This window comes from Triticum aestivum, chromosome 6A, assembly GCF_018294505.1.
Source record: "Triticum aestivum cultivar Chinese Spring chromosome 6A, IWGSC CS RefSeq v2.1, whole genome shotgun sequence".
Lineage (NCBI taxonomy): Eukaryota > Viridiplantae > Streptophyta > Magnoliopsida > Poales > Poaceae > Triticum > Triticum aestivum.
Window position 1 is genome coordinate 400,485,284 of NC_057809.1, and position 20,632 is coordinate 400,505,915.

General features: G+C 42.4%; 2 protein-coding genes across 2 annotated transcripts; one reads left to right on the forward strand and one right to left on the reverse strand.

Annotated features, from left to right (window-relative positions):
* LOC123127647 (uncharacterized) lies at positions 1 to 5,179 on the forward strand. The gene is made up of 4 exons (XM_044547411.1): positions 1 to 164; positions 2,669 to 2,959; positions 3,512 to 3,748; positions 4,498 to 5,179. Exons 2-4 carry the CDS (start codon positions 2,711 to 2,713, stop codon positions 4,771 to 4,773), a joined length of 762 nt encoding a protein of 253 aa, XP_044403346.1. The 5' UTR covers positions 1 to 164; positions 2,669 to 2,710; the 3' UTR covers positions 4,774 to 5,179.
* A 534-nt stretch (positions 5,180 to 5,713) lies between these two features.
* On the reverse strand, positions 5,714 to 12,511 carry LOC123127646 (eukaryotic translation initiation factor 2A). The gene is made up of 13 exons (XM_044547410.1): positions 12,339 to 12,511; positions 11,899 to 12,256; positions 10,425 to 10,611; positions 10,086 to 10,320; positions 9,940 to 10,008; positions 9,753 to 9,854; positions 8,673 to 8,713; positions 8,312 to 8,445; positions 8,169 to 8,232; positions 7,940 to 8,036; positions 7,763 to 7,863; positions 6,159 to 6,184; positions 5,714 to 6,067 (listed from the first exon to the last, which is right to left on the reverse strand). Exons 1-13 carry the CDS (start codon positions 12,370 to 12,372, stop codon positions 5,971 to 5,973), a joined length of 1,545 nt encoding a protein of 514 aa, XP_044403345.1. The 5' UTR covers positions 12,373 to 12,511; the 3' UTR covers positions 5,714 to 5,970.
* Positions 12,512 to 20,632: the final 8,121 nt, after the last annotated feature.

Genomic DNA, 20,632 nt, shown 5'->3' on the forward strand with positions numbered 1-20,632 from the left:
AGCCGAGCCGAGTACGAGGACCCCAATCCAAATCGCCTCTTTCCCTTCCTCCTTCCTTCTTCCCCGTCCCATCTTCTCGTTCCCCCTTCGTACGCGGAAACCCCGCCTCGCCTCCACCCACCGCCGGGGTCCAGCCTTCCGCTTCCGCCGCCGTGGTGCTCGAGGTAAGCGACCGTGACGCCTGCTCCGCCGCCCCCGTTTTCCTCCCGCGTATTCACATGATCCGAGACCCTCGCCTTCGGCGTTCGCGTGCTCCCGTGCGCTCGTCTCCGTTTGGTTTGCCCGTCTCACGGTCGTCGTGTTCGTGGCTTGTGCCTAGCGGCACCTTCCACTTTGATTAGGGTTCGTTAGGATGCTCTGGCTTGCGCTGTGGTCGCGGAGATGGGGAGAGGCGTGGTGGGCCTCTACCCTTATCTGAGCCCCTCACTGTTTCAGCATCAACAAAACATACTGTTTCTTACCGCCGATTACGACCCCCTTTCCGGCCCGCTGCGTTTCCGCATGTGATTTGTGATGACGGAGTTCCCGGAGAAGGTTCATTCTGTTGTATGGGAAGGGACGAGAGATTCCTTGTAGCTGTGTGTCCGCATATCTTTAGTCGTTCCGCGCCATCATTCCTGAGGCAGAATTTTATCCACTTAACTTGTGGTTTTCCATAAGTTGGTTTGAGCATGAGCAAGGTAGTGCATGTTTAGTTGTGGATTCCGTATTAAATTTTTGGCATTTGGCATTACGTACATCCAGATCTGAGATTGTGAGAACCACGCTAAATGTTTCCTCAAGGTGGTTATTAAACCACAAGATTGCATCTTATGCATTTGCTTTTATCTACCATCTGGAGAAGAGAAATTGTCTTGTTCAAGATTATCTGATGAAATTGAAGCCGTCAATAGATTCACAACCTCGATGTATTTCCACTTTGCTTCTTGCTAGCAAACATGCCCCTGCGTTGCAACGGGAGAATTAATATCTTAGCGACGTAGTGCAATAATAAGCATGGTCAAGACCCCTCACCCCCCATGACAACACATCCGAACGTTGTCAATCTTAAGATGATGAGCTCGGCCATCGTGCGACACACCTGTCATTGAACTGCGCTAGCGCAAGGGGATGCTTAGAGCTTTAGAAATTAATCTCGCCAAGCTCGACGTGAGTGCCGCCCTCCATGAGCTACTCTCTGCAACCATTGGAAAGAGAGGAAGAAAAAAAAACAGAAGCATGTTTCATCCTACTACTTATTGCCTAGTCCACATGATCTTTATGACTACTATTAAATCCAGTCTGCTTTAGTAGAAAACAACTGTGTTGATATTGTGGCTAGCGTTTATGCTAGATTTTCAATCGATTAATTGGTAATAAAGCTACTCTTTTTTCTTCAACATTATGATTTCTTCATTGTCAAATCTAGCACGTGGATTTCCGTTAGAACACATGAATTAGGCTTACTTGGTGCAAATCTAGCACGTGGATTTCCATTAGTTTATTTAGTAGAAAACAACTGCGTTGATATTGTGGCTAGTGTTTATGCTAGATTTTCAACCGATTAATTGGTAATAAAGCTACACTTTTTTCTTCAACATTATGATTTCTTCATTGTCAAATCTAGCACGTGGATTTCCGTTAGTACACATGAATTATGCTTGCTTGGTACAAATCTAGCATGTGGATTTCTGTTAGTTTATTTATAGGGTTTTAAATGGCCGGAGGGCCACGGAGTGGAGGAGTCCTGATTTATTATTATTAGGCCCGGCTTGGCTTAATTATCTCTGCTGTCTTTTTCCCGGTCTTCGTTGGCATAGCGTTCGCTGATTGGAGGAGCATTCTTATAGGCACCAATGCATGCGTGAGCAGGAGCATTCTCTCTGTGCATTGCATGGATAACCAATGCATTCTTTATTATTAGGTCTCTCTTTTATAGGCACATACACATGCTGTTTCTTGGTCTTGTTTCATTCTGTATTGGGCCTCTCCTTTCATAGGAACTGATGAACACGCCCGTTTCCTTCTTGGGTCTGTTTCATTCTATACTGGGTCTCTCTCTTTATATAGGCACCTGCTGTTTCATCATTGAGTCTTCTCTTCTTATAGGGAGCGTGCAGCCACCCGGTTAAGTTAAATTCCTTCGTTCCCCATGCCGGGACTCACACCTATTTTTGTTTATTCTCAAGGCGCCTCCTTAATTCTGTAGGGAAGTCCCCAACATATTTAAGTTATGAAAAATTTATGTAAAGAAGCGAGGTGGGACTATTAATTATCAAACGAACAGTCTGTTATAGCACAACCAACAACTGGCCCAGTTGGCTGTATATAGTTGTTGACGGGGAGGTTAGGTTGTGAGTTCGATCCTGGCTCGAAACACCTTTGTATCAATATACGAATTGGCCCGAAGCAGTGCTTTGCTAAATATTAATCTTTTTTATTTTATTTTGGCAAATCGTTTTCTTGGTATTGCGGGTTGATTCTCATATAGATCAGGGATTTTTTGTAAGAAAGTGCGTGACAGACCAAGCATATCACCGCCCTTTATTAGTAGGTATAGAGTATAGATTTGAATATGTTTCCACTTGTATGATTGAACTATGGTGAATACAAGAACATGGATTGGTTTATTGCTCCTACTTCATTTATTGTTCCGTAGAAAAAACTCACGCTGTCTGTAAATCTACAGGCTTGTCTTTGGTGAATTCGGCGATTCAAGCAAAAGAAAACCATGAGCTACTTCCAAGCTACAACTTGCAAGCCTCATACTGGGCTCATTGTGGACAGACCCATAACGGGTCTTGGGAAGACCTGCAGATTACTACCTGTTCCCCAGTATTCCCTACGGTCACGTCCTCTCGGATTTCGCAAGCTTGATAAGCATATCTACCCACGCCTTGTTCTTGTTGCTGCTAGCCATCCTAGGCTTACTCCTGTATGCGCCTCAAGTGGAAAAGGGAACCCTGAGATTGACAATGATGTAAGCATATTCCGTGTTTCTATGCTTGATTATGCATGATGAGAGTATGTGTCTAAACCCATAAAATAGTCATGAATGCTATTGTTCTTTTCTCAAAGCGAACTAACATATCTGTCATTATTTGTTTCAACCTTGCTCCACCTTCTCCCAAAACATGCTTATGGCATGCTCCTGAAACTAAGATATTTAACTCATGTAATCTTGGTTGGTCGAAAGGCTATTTTTGCTTGTGTCTGATATTTCTCTGTTTTGACAAAAAAACTGATGATTGCTTATTTGATCAGAATAGAGCCTATGTGGGACCATCCAAGTTATTGTAACAGACACAGTTTTGTATTCATATTCAAACAATATTCTGGGTTTCTAATTAGGTGCATGGTCTGGCTTGGTCATAGAAGTAAACATTAGCTGTATGGGGCACTAGAGTTCTATATTCTCAATTTATGCACCGTATGATTTGTGCTGGAAAGGTGCATGTACATACATTTGATTTGGTTTCTATTAGGAGTGTGGCAGGACAGTCTGCTTAACTTGTTTGTTGCCTTGTTACAGCCCTTTATGGATCATTTGAAGAAGGCCATGGCTGATGCAAAAAAGCCACGACCCATACAAGATGCGCTGAAAGAGAAATTCACCAAGCTGAGAGAACAAGCATCTGGTGGAGGTGGAGGGAATGGAAACAGGCGTGGAGGCAATGGTGGTTCCGGTGGCCCAGAAGATGAATCATTCAAGGAATCATTGGATGAAGTAGTCCAAGTTATCTTAGCAACTGTTGCTTTTATACTTGTGGTAACTATCACTGCTTTCTTCTTGTGTTTATCCTTTCTTTCAGAATGCTATTTATTTGCATTTACCGCTCCTGATTTGTAAACTGTAGTGTAGCTCCACTTTCTAGTTATGTTATAATGATTAATGGCTATTCAGCAAATAATTAGGTTATATTTTAGGAAATTTCTTGTTATATAGTTAGTTTTTAGTACAATAACTGTGCCATCTAGCATTTTCCTTGTGATTAGAACCAGCATCGGATCATTTGTACCAAAATAGTTTTCTATGAGTATGTTTTAGTCATCAAGCGCTGTATGTTGACAGATAGTTTATTGCTGGTCGCTGTTTGGTTCGTGTTGTATTGAAAGATTTTAGTTCATTGCCAGTCGCCTGCTTGGTTCAGGTTGAAATATTTTAGTTCATTGCATGTCGCTTGCTTGGTTCGGGTTGTAATGAAAGATTTTAGTTCATTGCTGGTCGCTGTTTGGTTCGGGTTGTATTGAAAGATTTTAGTTCATTGCTGGTTGCTTACTTGGTTCGGGTTGTATTGAAGATTGTGTGTTAGTTATGTACTGCGTACCATGTGCTTATGAAGTAAGTTTCTTGTGTATGAATAGGTTGCATCCTCCACATGCAATATGGGAATAACAAGTGACCTTTATACCTGTACAAAGTCTCATAGTTGTGTATTTGTGCTTAGCTTGATCCTTAACATTAAGCACTCGTGACTTTAATCTAAATCACTTGTATTTTTGTGTGATGGTGTGCAGTACATCCATATTATCAGAGGGGAGGAGCTGTACCGTCTTGCGAGGGACTACACTAGATATCTGGTTACTGGTAAGCGAACTGCCCGGCTGAAGCGCTCCATGCAACAATGGCGCAATTTCTCGGAGAAATTCATGCAAAACGAGGGCTCTCAAGAAGAGCGGTACGAAAGGCCAGCTGCTACGGAACCCATGTGGTGGCAGCAGCCTCAAAAGTTTGTTCATCTTATGGAGGAGCTTTGCAGAGGGAACTGGCGTCCACATGCCCAGAAGTCTTAGTTCTGGCGTTCCACCGTCCTTTTCTGACACTTGAAAGAATATGGATGTTGTGTGGGTGAGATGGGTACTGGCTGCGTTTCTTGGCTGGAGCAAAGGTTTTACATGGATGGAGTTTCCTGACGGGGCAGATGGTGTTGTTCTTTGTTGGTTAGCGTGTATTTCTGTCTCTGGTTTGTCAAGTATTTGAATGTGGGTATAAGTTGTTGGAAATTTTGTAGTCGAAGAGACCGATTATTCCTTATTTATGATGGTTAGCCTGCTAATCAGATGTAGGTCATGGCTGGTCACCTATTTTGCGATGGATCGAAACTGTAAAAGCCATATGAGAACCAATGTGGCTAAATTGAATATTTATCTAAGCACTTGGTCCTTGGATGTCGTTGGCATCCTTTGCATTGGTTTACAATCCTCTAATACAAGAAAAGAACATGGAAGATTAGTACCACTGTGCAATGAATATCATGAACCAATGTTTCAAGACCAGTTAACGAGTTCCTGATGTAATGTATTCCATCTATCTGTTTCTCACGCTCTTGCTGCTGTGAAGTATTGCCTGAAAAGAATAGGGATGCGATGCTGTCAACGAATGTGTGTGGGTGTCCATTTAAAAAAAATGTTTGTGGGTGTCGTCGGTCTTGCTCGCTGGGTGGCGTGTAATGTCATAGTCCAGTGATGGTCATTTCCATGCACGCAAGGCTGCGTCGACTTCTCTCTTCGTCGGAGCAGATCAAAGCTCCCAGTGGGTGCTTTATCTAGTTCTGCAAACTCCAGGGGATGAAATAGCCGGTTTCAAAGCTCAGGGGGCAATGTGATCGTTTCCTGAAACCTCAGGGCGGTTGTGTTGACTTCTTTCTGTGTCTTGTGGCGGCACTTCTCTACAGCTTAATGAATAACCAGAGCTGCTGATGTGTTTCCTAGGAGAAAAAAAAATACATGCATCTGACAAACAAAATAAAATAGCTCCACTGTTTTCTGTGATATAGTTACACAAACTGTCCGTGCGTTCGGCGCGAAAAGTCGAGTAAAATTCTATGGTCATTCTTGTGCCTCTGACTCGAGTCTCACATATTACAGTGTAACTGGAAAGCGTCATTTCTCATTCACAAGATGCATAGCCATTTCTTCTTCGGAATGAAGGAACTATTCGTCACTATGAATTTCACTCAGCAGCGAAAAATGCCAAAACAAGCCAGTGGATCAGCTGTCATCAGCGGAAGAGCCTTCCCCAGCCTTCTTCTCCTTCTGCTTCTCCCTCCGCTTCTTATTTCTCAATGCAGTTTTGCTCATCTCTCCTCTGTTTCATTTCCAAGGTTGGTGAGTTGCATAGAGCCAAAAGTGACATAAGATAAAAACAAGAAAATGCAGGCCGTGATGAAGAAACTGACCCGGTAGGAGCAAGGCCACCGAAAAGCTGCGATTCAACAAAATAATGTGGAAAGTCAGTATATGATATAAGAGCAATGAGAGCTTTCTCACCCACTTGAACTACGAACAGAGAGTGCTGCAGGTAGTATAACATACAGAGTACAAAATAATAATTAACTAAGTGTTTGGTTCCAGATTGGTAATGCAAACGCAAATCTAACGTAAATGGTATGGGCAAAGATCATATTTTGTTTGGCTACCTACGTTGTAACATTAATGAATACTAGAGTTTGGTATGTATCAGCCGAGGACGACGTAACCACCAGCTGGAAGCATGGTGTCCAGGTCCAAGCCGAGAAGGAAGGGACACAGGGAACACCAGTGTAGCACTGTAGCTTCCCTACCGCGCATGGGGAGCGAGGAAGGAGGACACATCGTTCGTGTCTTGGGGGAGATGTCGAATTGTAGCGAGGCCAACAGCTTGCAGCAGCGACGGTGGCTGCAAAGACAGCGACTGGTTGCGGCGGCGCCTGCAATGACGGGTCGTCGACGGCTGGTGGCGGTGGCACCGCGACAGCGACGCTTTAACCAGCATAAATCGCAGAGAAGAAAGCGAGGGGGGACTATAGCGGCTTTTCATTACGGATGATTTCGACCGGTAACAAATTTGTACTAGGCTTGTCTAATACCGTGTTATGGGATTACAGAGCAACCAAAACAAACAAGATCTGACGGTATCCATTAACGCTGTAATCAGGTTACGATACAAAATCATGAACCAGCAAACAGTATTGTTTCAGTGAAATGTCGTAGAATGCGTAATGTCATTGCACATGCTGGTAATCTAACCTGACGGTATCCATTAACGCTGTAATCAGGTTACGATACAAAATCATGAACCAGCAAACAGTATTATTTCAGTGAAATGTCGTAGAATGCGTAATGTCATTGCACATGCTGGTAATCTAACCTGCGGGTGCAGGCAGCAATGGTATACTCTTTTCTAGTATATTAAAAATACTCTGCAGGAATAAACAAACAAATGCCAAATGTCGACTCGTTTCTCTAGGTAATAAATGAGTTGGTGGGACATCTTCCCGCAATATATATGTGCTCTCAAAGACTAGGCTATTACTGTTTGACCACAACATTATGCACATGCAGTGTGCTGCATTGCAGGACTTCAGGAGCGACCAGAAATAGCTCAGTTCGAGAGGAAGGCGGAAACAGTTTGGGTTTTATTAACCTGGCACCTATTCATTTACTGGTACACTTAGCAAGATCGCTTTGAAGAATGGATTCATCCTAGGATGCCCATCATGATTATTCATATGATTTTTTGGCATCACATTTTTTCTGTTCTTTCGACATTCTAGTCCACATATCAAAGATCCCAATTCTTATGAGGAAGTCTGCAAAGTGTGCTCAGACAGCACCGTACCCTTCGGTATGTATAAAGTGGCAAGCGAGCAAATGAAGTCAAAATTTGATTCCCCACAAAATGTCAATATTTGATCAGCACATGGTCAGTGATGCGTATAACAGATGTGATTCGTTCTATAGTTTGTGATAGCAAGCCCAGCATTTCAGGATAACTAGAATTTGATGTATCTCTCATATTTACCTTGTCTTGAAGCGCTGCAGTGTGCTTTGATTGAGGTGGACGGTATGCTCCTGCAGGTTTTGCTGCCTTGCTTGATGTTTGTGCCGATTTAGAACCTTGTCCTGAAACTAGACAAGTCAATAGGAGAAAATAATTTGTCCAGACTTGCTAGCATGGAGCATAAGATAATACTGGAACCTTGCTTCTTTGTTTCTTCAATTTTTAAGCCATTCAAAGATATCGTGAGCTCAGCAATGTCAACAAATCTTTCAGGAGATTCTGGTTTCCAGTCAACCTGCACAATTGAAAAGCAACAATCATGAGTGCAATGTGAGGGCTTGCATATATATTTCTTCAACACGTTACTAATTGTTTAGGACCAATGGGGTACAGATAACAGAGAAGTGGTTATATGCTGTCGACGTACCTGATACAGTTTTTCAAATTCCTTTATAAACTGCAGAGATCCAGTGTGGTCAAATATTTTTATTCTGCACCAGGAAATATAAGATAATCATGCAAGGATCCTAAACCATTTCCACTAGCATGCTAAAGCTGCAGGAAATGTACCTATTATCTATTTGAAGCCTTGGAGCTGTTGTAGCAGTCATAAAATGGCGACCATCAGGGGACCATTCACTTATGACAGACCATTCAGCCTTTGCTTTCTGTATCAACTTCTTTTCTGAATAATCCCAGAAAGCCTGGACAAAAAATACCCTGTGAGCTATGTGGCAACCACTTGAAGAAATATTAAAAGATGCCCTTTTTTGCTTTATAGTTTGTCCTAGAAATATTAAAAGATGCCCTTTTTTGCTTTATAGTTTGTCATAGGTTCTCTTAAACCACATAAGACTTCCCCAGTCAGAATGTTCACTCATTCTAACTGTTAAGGCTATTGCCTACTACAAATTTTAGCGGAATGACATACCATATCACCAGGCAAATTACCAAATCCAGCTATAACAATAACTGGTGAACAAACTTGGGTTAAGGATATCACCAAGCTAAACATGATTTTTTTCTTACACGAAAGAAATAACATTAATAATTTGCTAGACGCATATTGCTATGCTAATAACTATACTATAACAAAGGGTGTGTATGCTAAAGCGAGCATGAGCGTAGAACTCTAATTCTACGCTCCGGCCGTATCACGCGCCGTTCGGCCAGTACACACGGACCACCCACACACGCACCTAATTTTCTTAAGGTAGTAAAAATACGTGGCAGATATGGTAACTGAATTAATCGATTACGGCTACACCCACTGGTTCCTCGTCTCGCTAGAAAATTAGTACACATAGTAATGGGCCATCCGAAAAAAAGTAACAGAATTAATTACGTTACAGGCTGCACACACAAGTTCCCGCTCGTCATAGTAATAGATTAACTGTCATTACTACTACTTGCATCGGTTCAATCTGCACCATTTTTCTTTCTTAGTTGTTTGGTAGTAAAATAATTAGGTTATGTAGTAATCCGTCTATCATAGTAATAGAATCAAAACCATTACCATCTAGACCTTATTTCTAGTAAAAAAAAACGAGAATCTAGTAAATATAGTTGGATCTAGTAGTAATTCGTTGTGTCCTAACTAAATATCTTGTATAGAGCGGAAAACACTAAATAAATTATGAGCAATCAAATAAAAAAGGAAAAATGTCCATGGGCACTGAACCGGTGCATAAGCAGTAACCCAATTAATGTTGTTACTATTTCCCCCATAGATCATTACTATGTAGCTAAATTATATGGTGGGACGGAGAACGTACAGATGCATCAGTAATAAGATTAATTCTTTTACTATACTTTCTTGTGATTTTACTATCCTCCACAAGAAAAATAGGTGGTTATGCTGAGTAGGACATGTGACCCGCCCGTGCTCCTATGGGTCGGAGCGCATTATAATCGTAATGCGCTCTAGCGCACTTTAGCAACCCTATATATATACACCCACTCGAACCAGAGAACACAGCACGACTGGCTGATCAAATCATTGCAAGGATACATCGCCCTTTGGGGTTCCATCTTATCGTATTATAAGGGCCTTCACCAAGCTCATGAAGAGGATTGCATTTTTTGTTGAATATTGTTGCTTTGGCAGGCATAACTGAGTTTCAGTCAAGGAACACTTGTGCAGAAAACAGCAAGACATTAAATCTGAAATATTATGGTTCATGTAAGAGTAAGGATACATCCATAGACCACAGCAAACTCTGAACCTGAAGAAGACCACTGAACATCATGCACTGGCCCCTCCTTTTCTGCAAATTGCTGATAGAATTAGTGACCAGACTTTAAAAAATAGCCTTGTGAAGAATTTCAAAAACTAAGAACTTACTGAGAGGAACAATTCCTTCAAAGGCCCTATCAGTTGTCAAGTAGTGCAACTTGGTTTCACCGTAGTAACTCTGGTTGGTTTTATCCACATCAGCTTGGGAAACAATAAGAAGTCCAGTAGACCCCTTGTTCCAGTGAAACTGAACAGTTGAACAGCGAAAAAAGCTCCTGCGGGCAACAACTTGGTTTTGTGCATCCTTGTCACAAGAAAAGATCTGAACACTGGCTGGAACACCCTACTTACAAGAAAAAAGGAAGGAGAAAGATAGCAAAACCATTGAGTTTGTGAAATTAATTCACTGTAGAAACACTGCAAAAGTCAAAAGCAAGTAAGTCATACCTTTGCCTCTGGGACAAATCCAGCAACATGAGATCCTGGAGCACTTGCTAGCTGCAATGCAGCTATGCCTGGTAATCTTACCTTGTACACAATCCCTTTAGTGAAATCATTTGTGTCAAAGAACTGCATCTCGTTGGTCGCCATCCGACAAGCGACTGACTCGTCCGCAGAAAATTGAACCATTGGCCTATGAATTTAATCAACATGTCATGCACCAGTAAGCTTTATGCATCTCGTCACCCATTCCAAACTATGGCTAAATTAAATTAGCGGTCTTAGGTGTACAGTCCGTTTAGATTACGTAGCACCCTAGAAACAAGAGTTATGCAAATTTTGAAGCATCCAAGGCCTGACTAGTTGGAATCATTACCCCGGGTGTGAATCAATATTTGTTGAACTACACTAGGTATGGATGTCTTAGAAGTTAAAACAATAGCACCACAAATCTAGGATAGTCGTACCTATTCAGTAGTGATTTCAAACATTACAAAGGGTGATAGGAGATATTTATGTGTATATGCAGCTTTGGAACATTCATATACATCTATTGTATTTTTATCTCTATCTCTCTCTCTATATATATATATTATATTATATTATATTATATTATATTATATTTACTTTTATCTACTACTTAAAAAGAATGTAAGGTTCCCGTTTCACTTTTCTTCCCACCACCCCTTCGTCCAACCTTCCCCGTATAATAATGAATCACCTTAATTTACTTACCTTGTAAACCAATTTCACTTTAATTTACTTATCAAATTTCTAATCAAAATGTAAGGCAAATCACGGGCAGAATTTGATGAACATTTATTTACAAAATCACATATTATGGGCAGGTAAATCACTAATGATCAACATATAAGGTAAATCACGGGTAGAATTTGATGAACATTTATTTACACAATCGCATATTATGGGAAGGTAAATCACAATTTAACGTACTAGAATATTTATACCGCATTGCAACACACGGGCATTGTTCTAGTACTTTAAAAAGAACGTAAGGTTCCTGTTTCACCCTCTCTTTTGTCGAACCTCTCCTTCGTCCAACCTCACTATATATGGTCTCACCTTCCCTTCTCCTGTTTGATTTTGTTCCTCCCATCTCTGATTTTTCTCCCAAATAGTAATATTCTTTGGCACGTCAACAAGTGCTTAACAATAAGATGGCAATTTTCCTCTCATATCTGATCTTTCTCCTAAATAATATTTTCTTTGGTAAGTCAACAAATTCTTACCAAATAAGTGCTTAATCTCATCTACTACTAAAATGTTTAGACTCCCGTTGCAACCCACGGGCAATTATTTAGCAATGAAATGCCTGCAATGAACTAAAGGATACAATTGCAGATGCACTTCACTCCATCATATGAAGTGTTCAGCCTCACTATTAAAAGTTGTACATGTATAATTAAGCATCCAGGTTCATGAATCATAATTTAAGCACCAAAGTTCTAGTAGCACGAACCAATTGGCCTTAGACAAGTTCTTCTGGTAGTGCTGGTAGAGCGCCGTGGCGGTGTCAACGTGCCAGACCGTGACATTTTTGACCTGCGGCGAAGACGACTTCTGGAAGGTCTGCAGGTACGAGCCAGTGGGCGAGAGCGCCGCGGAGGTGAGGCCTGGGAGGTCGAAGGACCTGATGACGGAGAGCGAGCTGCAGTCGTAGACGGTAGCCGAGGCCGAGGCCACCGTCGCGAGGAGGCGGGAGCCGTCGCTGGAGAAGGACGTGGCGCTGCACGCCGTCTTGGGGAGCCTCTGCGGCGGGCTGGAACCAGGCGGGTAGGGAGGGCCGGGCCACACCGTGAAGCCGTCGGGCTCGCGCACTGCGGTTGGCCCCCAGTCGCGCGTTACGTCAGACGGGCGCAAGATTAGGGGAAAGCACCGTGAGGGGAGGAGGCAGCGTACCTAGGATGGCGAGGGATGGCTGCTGCGATGCCATGGCCGACTGCGCGAGAAGGTCTCGGGGACCGGCGGAGAGATCAGAAGCGGAGCTGCGGTGGAGGCGGCGGCGCGGCGAGGGGACTTTGCTGGATGCGGGTGGTGCCTATGCCATGCCTTCCTCACTGACACATGGGGCTCATTAGTTTGTGGGCCTCAGTTTTTGTTAGGGCGTTGTGGGCCTTAGTTCGTAGCAACAGAAACGGAAGAAAAACGTCGGCGGGCCAATAAACAGATTGCGCTACATTCCTGGGAAATGGGGCGGCCCATTCTGGCACGAGCGCTTTTTTTCTCTCAACAAAAAAACCGAGTTTCCCTCAAAAAACAAAGAAACGGTTTTCTTTTAAGGAGCTAAATAATTCAAATCCCTATTAGAAAACAAAAAAGCATATTTTTCAGTACAATTTCTTTGAGAGGGTTCAGTATAATTTTTAAAAAAGTTCAGTATATATTAAAAATATGGTCAACGTATATTAAAAATGTTCATCATATATTAGAAAAATCTTCAGTGTTTATTAAAAATGTTTAGTAAATATTAAAAAGATTGGTGTGTATTCAAAAAATGCTCATCATATGTTAAAGAAGTGTTCACAATGTATTAAAAAGAAAACACAGAAAGAAAACCAAACAAAAAAATATGAAACCGGAAAGAACAAACCAAAAAAAAGGCACAACAAAAAACTACAGCCAGCAAACAACAAACGCAATGGCGCGACACGAACTAGACCCGTCCTACCACACTCGCCAATGAGCGTTGGCTCCTCTAGTGGATTTGGCATCCTAGTGTGCGCGTATGTTGGGGGATGGATAGCGACCAAACACGCATCCCGCGCGGGAATGGGCCGCCCGCCCGCCCAGCTCAGCTGTTATGTGTCTTTTGTCATCGATTTTGGTGGAGTGACCCTGATCCTATAATCAATAGTTTTGTTTGAAAAGTTGATCCATCTTGAAGGTACCATACAAGTCACAGTTATCACGAGTCGAGGTGGAAATATATGTTGAACCGAACGTACACATATTCATTTGATCCGACTGTTTTTCCTCCCGATGATTGTATAGAAAAAGAAAGACCAATAGAGTTATTTTTATACTCCCTCTATCCCAAAATTCTTGTCTTAGATTTGTCTAGAGACGGATGTATCAAGTCATGTTTTAGTATTAGGCATATCCGTATCTAGACAAATCTAAGACAAAAAATTTGGAACGGGGGGAGTATATTATTATGATAACATGCCCTGAGCTATTGAAGCAATCCACTTAGAAAGTGGGAACATGTCTACCATGCCAAAGGAACAGTTTAGTAACTTTCTTTTTCCATCTCTTGTTACTGATGTATTTCTTACCTATACAAAACATAACATAACATATGAAGTATAGAGTAATCACAGGAAACAATAGAATCAGCCAACCATGTGATTGGAGGGTGATTGTGCCACTGAAATATAGCAACAGGTTAACCTTCCAGGGATGCAAAAGAGATTTCGCTCACATGGACGTTATACTTAGGCCCAAAATAATCGGCACACTTTATTATTCATTTTTTTTGTACTATCAGTTATTCGGTTAAGAACTACAGGTATGTGTGTTGCAGTATATTGCACATCCTTCCCCTTCAGTGCTCCGAGCAGTTATCAAACGGTCTGGTTTTGTTAATTAACCAAAAAGTAGGTTAAATAAACTAAAACAATGGCTTAATATATATTTTTATTAAAACGAAAAAAAAGCCATGGCATACAAAATTACATGCTGACCATTGTGAAAGGTCTAGCTTACCTGCAGGGAGATTTCTATTCTGGGGAATATTCATGATAACGCGTTCTCATTTTACCACTTGACATGAGTGGTGAGCTATCTCAAAAACAATGAACGCGTTCTCATTTTACTTTGTCTTTTGAGCGGCAGGTCAGTTTTGCACGTAAGCAAAACAGCCCGAAGCTGCTGCTCTGCCGGGGTGCACTTTTCCTTCCATTCACAGGGACCGTTGTTCCTTTGGCTCGACAGTCTGAGACACTCCATTTCCTTGGTCGATCGAATTCAGCCGCACACAACTATCAAATGACAAAAACACTTTACATGGCTACCGTTATCCATCCAAAATCCAAGTGGTTGTTTTCCCCTTTTCGAACAAGGAAATCCAAGTGGCCTGGATAGCCATAGACAGACATCTGCAACTTGCAACTAGTTGGGATTTTCTCCAGTGTCGCCCTCTGTTCATGAATGCATTGCAGAGAGGAAACGGACCGTCCCTTCAGTGCCAGCCACAAGCCCTGATGGAACCAGCGACCCCAGAGGCAGCTCTGCTCTGATTCAGATCTCTAGCACAGTAGTAGTCTGTGAACCTGTCAGCTCAGCTAGCCTGTGTATGGGTGAATGGAGCACAGGGCTTCAGCGGTCGGCAGATCCGGCCGTAAATGCGGGCTCCTGACTCAGCACCGTACGGGACGTGCGGCTGGTGTTGCTTCTCAAATGCCGTTTCTTTTACCTCGCTAATACTGTTCGTTTGTAAGTTCTGCGGCATCATCTCTGAATTGCACAGCCGTTTTTACCACAAGGGTAAAAATAAGCACGGCGATGGTGTGGCACCTTAGCAGCCGTGACTTTTGCCGAATTAACATATCGGGAGAAGATCCGCCCACTGGATGAAAACACTCTTGTCTGATGTGCTCACGATTATATAAAGAACTAATTCCCGAGAAAAGCGGGACCCTTTTCCATGTCTGCCCAGTTGCGGCATGAGCAAACAAACGCAAAGTTGCGGCCAAAAACTTTTCGGCTGTCATATTTGATGAAAGAAAGAAAAACGAGAGTTTTCGGCGGCTACAATAGAAGAGGGGCCCTGAATATTCATGCGAGGAGGGCCGCTTCCGGGGAGTATGAGACTATGGGAGTGACAATTGACTTTTGTACATCCGTATTATTTTTGCTTGCCTTTTTCAAAATCATAGCTAAGAACAATTCGATTCAAACACCAAGATTTTGTATAACCATAAGAGGATTAAAAAAAATCTTAACTGGATCTACTAAAGTCAAATGGAAAATTCCCCATCTCCAAGTCGACCAAAAATGCTAGTCCAAACATACATATGATTGTCTTTTTGAACCCTGAACCATACAAAAATAGTTCTATGGGTTTATCTTTTTATAAATGATAAACATGTACAAAAAATATTACAAAGGGGGGCAATCAGCCAGTGCCAGTTTTTGGAAATATAAGCAAACTATAAGTGATTATCTGTCCCATGACTATAATTTTTGTGCGTTTAATAGTTTAGCTCTGATAATAGTAGCCGAGAGACCTTCCTTCAGCACCTGCAAAAAAAAACACCCACAAAAAGAGAGAGACCTTCCTTCAGATAGTGAAAACAAGTAGGAATATAAGGGGCAACTTGTCTGAAAATCTATCCATTTTCGATAGACCAAGTACCCCAACAGCTCGTGAGTATAATGTCCATAGCAATCTCAGTAAAGGATAATCAGATTTCATCATAACTGGAGATGTCATGTTTCTTGAATGGAATAATGTGGCTCCAACATTCCCTGGCAAAAGCACAATCCCAGAAGAGGTGAGTGAGGGTTTCTTCAGTATGGTAATTGCAAAGAGCACATACATAACTCTCTAGGTACATAGATTTTCTATGGAGTAAATTCCTCGTGTCAAGTTTGTCATAGAGCAGAGGCCAGAACAATATCTTATGTCTGAGTTGTGCAGAGCATTTCAAGAACAATTTAAGGACCTTGTGAAACATGGCTTGGGCCTATCATAGCTTTGTACATCTTAAGGGAGGAATATTTAGTCGAGCTCCAAGTGTAGGTCCATTTGTACTGCACAAACATATATCCTCTATTATGCATAGCAGTACCGAGGAGTAGGACCTGTTGATGATACTAGATAGACAAAGATCTATGAAAAAGATCTACCAAGTTATCAAGTCCATGGACTTGCTGAAGTGATATCCCAGATAATATTTACCCACAGGGTGTCTTCTTTGTTCATAAAGTTATGCAGACATTACGTCAGAAGGGCCTGGTTATGAGTGGTGATATCCAATATGCCAAGACCACCATGAGATTTTGGTAGACAAGCTTTATCCCATGAAATCAGAGCCACGCCTTTCTCCCCAAAACCATATTTTCTATAAAAAGCCGTGTTTAAGGTAGGAATTAATTTGGTGCACCATTGTCTTGGGGGTAGCAAGGGAGCACTTGAAGAAAATTGGCATGCTGGAGAAGACTGATTTAATCAAAGTGAATTTATCTCCAAATTATAGTAGAGTAGCACATCCACTGAGTCTTGTGGCAATCCTATTGAGCATTGGGGGTAAGATCTTCAATCTTTGGCTTTGAAAGGCTCAATGGGAGACCAAAATAAGATAGTGGCAATTGACCAATCTGGTAGCCCGTGATTGAGGAAAGATTGGGCATAAGAGGCTGGGGGTATTAATGGATACCAAAGTGGATTTGGAGTAGTTGTCCTAAGACCAGTGTATGCAACAAAGTGAAGCAGGAGGTTCTTGATATGAAGCAGTTGAGAAGAAACAACAAGCAACACAAGAATGATATCATCTGCATATTGTATCACAGGGAAGTCTAGACAAGAGACATGATGGATGGATGGTTGGATCAAAGAATTCTGCATGGCCTCGTTGAGCATAGTTTGCAGCAGACCATCAGTCATGACAAATAGATGAGTAGCTTGTACAATAGAACAAATTGATCCACTGGATCCATTTAGTCAGAAATCCTTCAGCTGGCATAATGTCCATAATAGTGTCATGACTAAGCATGTCAAATGTATTCTCAAAATCCAGCTTAAGCAGCACAATCTCTTTGTTGGAGTGGTTGCATCGATGAATGTATTGTCCACAGTTAGTGTTCATATCATTGGATGCAAGACCCAGCGCAGCAAAACCCATGGTCATTCTGATTCATAGATTCTTTTCTATGGAGAGTTGGATACACTTGGTACGAATGCAATTGCAAATGATTATGTTAACCAATGTATTACGTCCTAATTTTCTAGGGTTCCCAACAAGATGGTAGACCTAACAAGTTTCTTTTCTTTGGACCTAACATGAACAATCTTATCTTCATATAGTTGCAAAATTTATGTAGAGCATCTTAAGAGTCATGTTTGCACATATTCACAAGTCTCCGTGGACCACAAACAATGTGGATGAGATTAATTGTACTCCCTTCTTCCCAAAGTGTAATGCGTGTTTGACTTTGCACGACCTTTGATGCAGAACTTTAACCATTAATACATATAAAAATGCATGGATTGGATATGTATAAGTGGTAAAGTCGCAGTTGTCTTGCAGAACATACTTATTTCATGAATATTTATATTAATTTAGTGGACATACAATAATTGAAAATCATAGTCAAAGTTGTACAAGAAGACTAGAAAAGTCAAAGCGCGCCTTATATTTTGAGAGGATGGAGTAGTTTTCACGCCAAGAATGAGGGGTGAAATCTTTCGACGAGTAGGCATGGACTGGTTCTTCTGGAATCCTTTGTGTTCCTTTGTGTGTAAGATGGTAGAGAGTTATAACATCTCAATCCTATGTTTTCTATATTTCTGCATGAATAGACTCCCATGTTTTCAAAAAGGCCATGTCGGTAACAATATCAAACCTTCGGGCTAAGGAAATAGACACAACATATGTTGGGAACATCACCACTGAAAGGACATGCAGTGCCCCCATGTGTGGTTTTGGTAATTGATGACAATCTCTATGGACTAACGGTTGAATTGAGTTATGTTTGAAGGATTTGTCCATAGGATTGTCTTGAAGTCCATGTGTTGGTTTCAAGGAGTTTATGAGATGGACAAAGTGCTTTTCAAGGAATTATCCAAAGATTGGTCATGTGAGAGTTGAGCTTATTGCAAGCATGTCTTGAAGAAGAAGATTGTGTGATCATTCATGTTTACCTTCAAGACATCATCCAAATGAAGAGAGTTGGAAAGATCCAATGTTGATCAAGACTAAGTCAAGAGTGAATCAAGTTGATCAACTCACAAAGCGTAGAAGAAGTATCGAGAGGGATCAAGTGATCCCATGGTATGGTAAGCATTGTCCATTACACTTTGTGTACTAACCCATGGTCTACGCGAGAGTTCTTTGGGGGGTTAGGTATGTTTCCATGGTCTTGCGTCAAGAGGAAGATCTCATACAACCCATGGAGGATGACATCAAGTGGTGATCGTCATCAAGTTTGCAGCGTCCAAGTTCAAGTGGAGCAACACGAAGAGTGGCTCACCCATAATGGAGTATGGGGGAGCAATCAAGCTTGAAGCTTCCCGTCCATTGTGGTGTCAATGGAATTGTGAAGATGTGCCGAAGAGTGGCTCACCCATAGTAGAGTATGGGGGAGCAATCAACTAGTCTTCATCGAGCCAACACAATCAAGAAAGGTGGTCCAACTTGAGAAAGTCAAGATCGTCATCATCTAGCTCAAGTGGACTATGTGCAAGGCAAAGGTTTGCCCTTGATAGGTTTTCTATTTACCGGTCTCATAGTGGTAGTTGGGAGACCGGGTTGTAGGATCGATTGTCGTACTATCAAGGGGGGCTCTCTAGTGAGTAGCTTGATCGTATCGTTCGTCGAGAGCTCAAACCATTGCATCCTTGCATCATCTCTCTTGGTTCTAGTTTGTTTTTTTCTCCTTGTGAGATTTGGATCTCATGGTCATCTTCTTGACAAGCTCGAGTTCATCGAAAACCGATTTCATATGCATCTTCTTTTGTGTTTTCGGTTTTGGAGTTTCTTTACCGGTCTCAATTGAGAAAGGGTTCTCAACATTTTATTTTGGGTATTTTCTCAATTGCTATTTATTGATATTTCTATCAAGATTGTGTTTGCTCTTGTCCTTAGCTTTCCAACAAACTTGATTCATCAAATTCGGAGCTCGTATGCGAAAGTTGTGGCTGTTTTGATTTTACCTGTTTTACACGGAGAGGTTGTACCACCCCATGGAGAGGTTGTACCGGTTGACCGGTACAACCAGTGTTTGGAGTGGTTGTACCACTCCAGAATTGGTCCAGAGGTTGTACCGGCCATGTACCGCTCAACCACCGGACTAGTCTCTGTTGTGGTGCGGTTGTTGGCCGGTTGTACCGCTTATTGCCTGTAACCGGTTGTACCGGTGCTCATAGCGGTTGTACCGCTCCTATGTTATTCTACTCATAACGGGCAGATTCGTGGGGACCTATTTAAGGGGGTCTTCTTCCCCAATGGTTCCCTATCTCTTGAGCTCGTTTTTCCCCCCATTGTTGACCTTCTTTGAGCTTGCTAACTCTCAATTCCTCCATGGATTCTTGCTAGTTTTTGAGGGAAAAGAGAGAGGAGATCTAGATCCACACTTCCACCAATCACTTTCTCCTCTATGTGAGGGGAACCCCTTGGATCTAGATCTTGGAGTTCTTGGTGTTCTCCTTCTTGTTCTTCCTCTCACTTTCCTCCCTAGCATTAGTTGCTTTGGTGGGATTTGAGAGAGAAGGACTTGGGCACTCAGTGTGCCCTTGCCATTGCATTTGGTGCATCAGTTTTGAGTTCTCCACGTGATACGTGGAAGTTACAAGTTGAGAAGCTTATTACTCTTGGGTGCTTGGTACCCTTGAGCTTGTTCCTCTTGGGTGCTTGGGTGCCCTAGATGGTTGGTGGTGTTCGAAGCTCAATCATTGTGGTGTAAAGCTCCAAGCAAGCGTCGGGGTCTCCAATTAGGTTGTGGAGATCGCCCCGAGCAATTTGACGGGTACCGGTGACCGCCCCCAAGGGTTGGCAATGTTGGGGATCGTAGCAGAAATTTAAAATTTTCTACGCATCACCAAGATCAATCTATGGAGTAATCTAGCAACGAGGGGAAGGAGAGTGCATCTACATACCCTTGTAGATCGCTAAGCGGAAGCGTGGCAAGAATGCGGATGAAGGAGTCGTATTCGCAGCGATTTAGATCGCGGTTGATTCCGATCTAAGCGCCGAACAACGGCGCCTTCGCGTTCAACACACGTGCAGCCCAGTGACGTATCCCACGCCTTGATCCAGCAAGGGGAGAAGGAGAGGTTGGGAAGACTCCATCCAGCAGCAGCACGACGGCGTGGTGGTGAAGGAGGAGCGTGGCAATCCTGCAGGGCTTCGCCAAGCACCGCGGGAGAGGAGGAGGACTTGGGAGAGGGGGAGGGCTGCACCAGAACTTGGGGTGCAGCTTCCCTCCCACCCCCCCACATATATATAGGGGCAAGGGAGAGGGGGGCCGGCCCC

Excerpts from the sequence above, each read along its gene's own strand:
- LOC123127647 (XM_044547411.1), top strand. The coding sequence starts at position 2,711 with ATGAGCTACTTCCAAGCTACAACTTGCAAGCCTCATACTGGGCTCATT. Across the intron at positions 2,960-3,511 it reads ACCCTGAGATTGACAATGAT|CCCTTTATGGATCATTTGAA; the intron begins GTAAGCATATTC and ends GCCTTGTTACAG. Across the intron at positions 3,749-4,497 it reads CTGTTGCTTTTATACTTGTG|TACATCCATATTATCAGAGG; the intron begins GTAACTATCACT and ends GATGGTGTGCAG.
- LOC123127646 (XM_044547410.1), bottom strand. The coding sequence starts at position 12,372 with ATGGCATCGCAGCAGCCATCCCTCGCCATCCTAG. Across the intron at positions 12,257-12,338 it reads GCCATCCCTCGCCATCCTAG|TGCGCGAGCCCGACGGCTTC; the intron begins GTACGCTGCCTC and ends GGCCAACCGCAG. Across the intron at positions 8,714-9,752 it reads ATGGAACCCCAAAGGGCGAT|TTATTGTTATAGCTGGATTT; the intron begins GTATCCTTGCAA and ends TTTGTTCACCAG.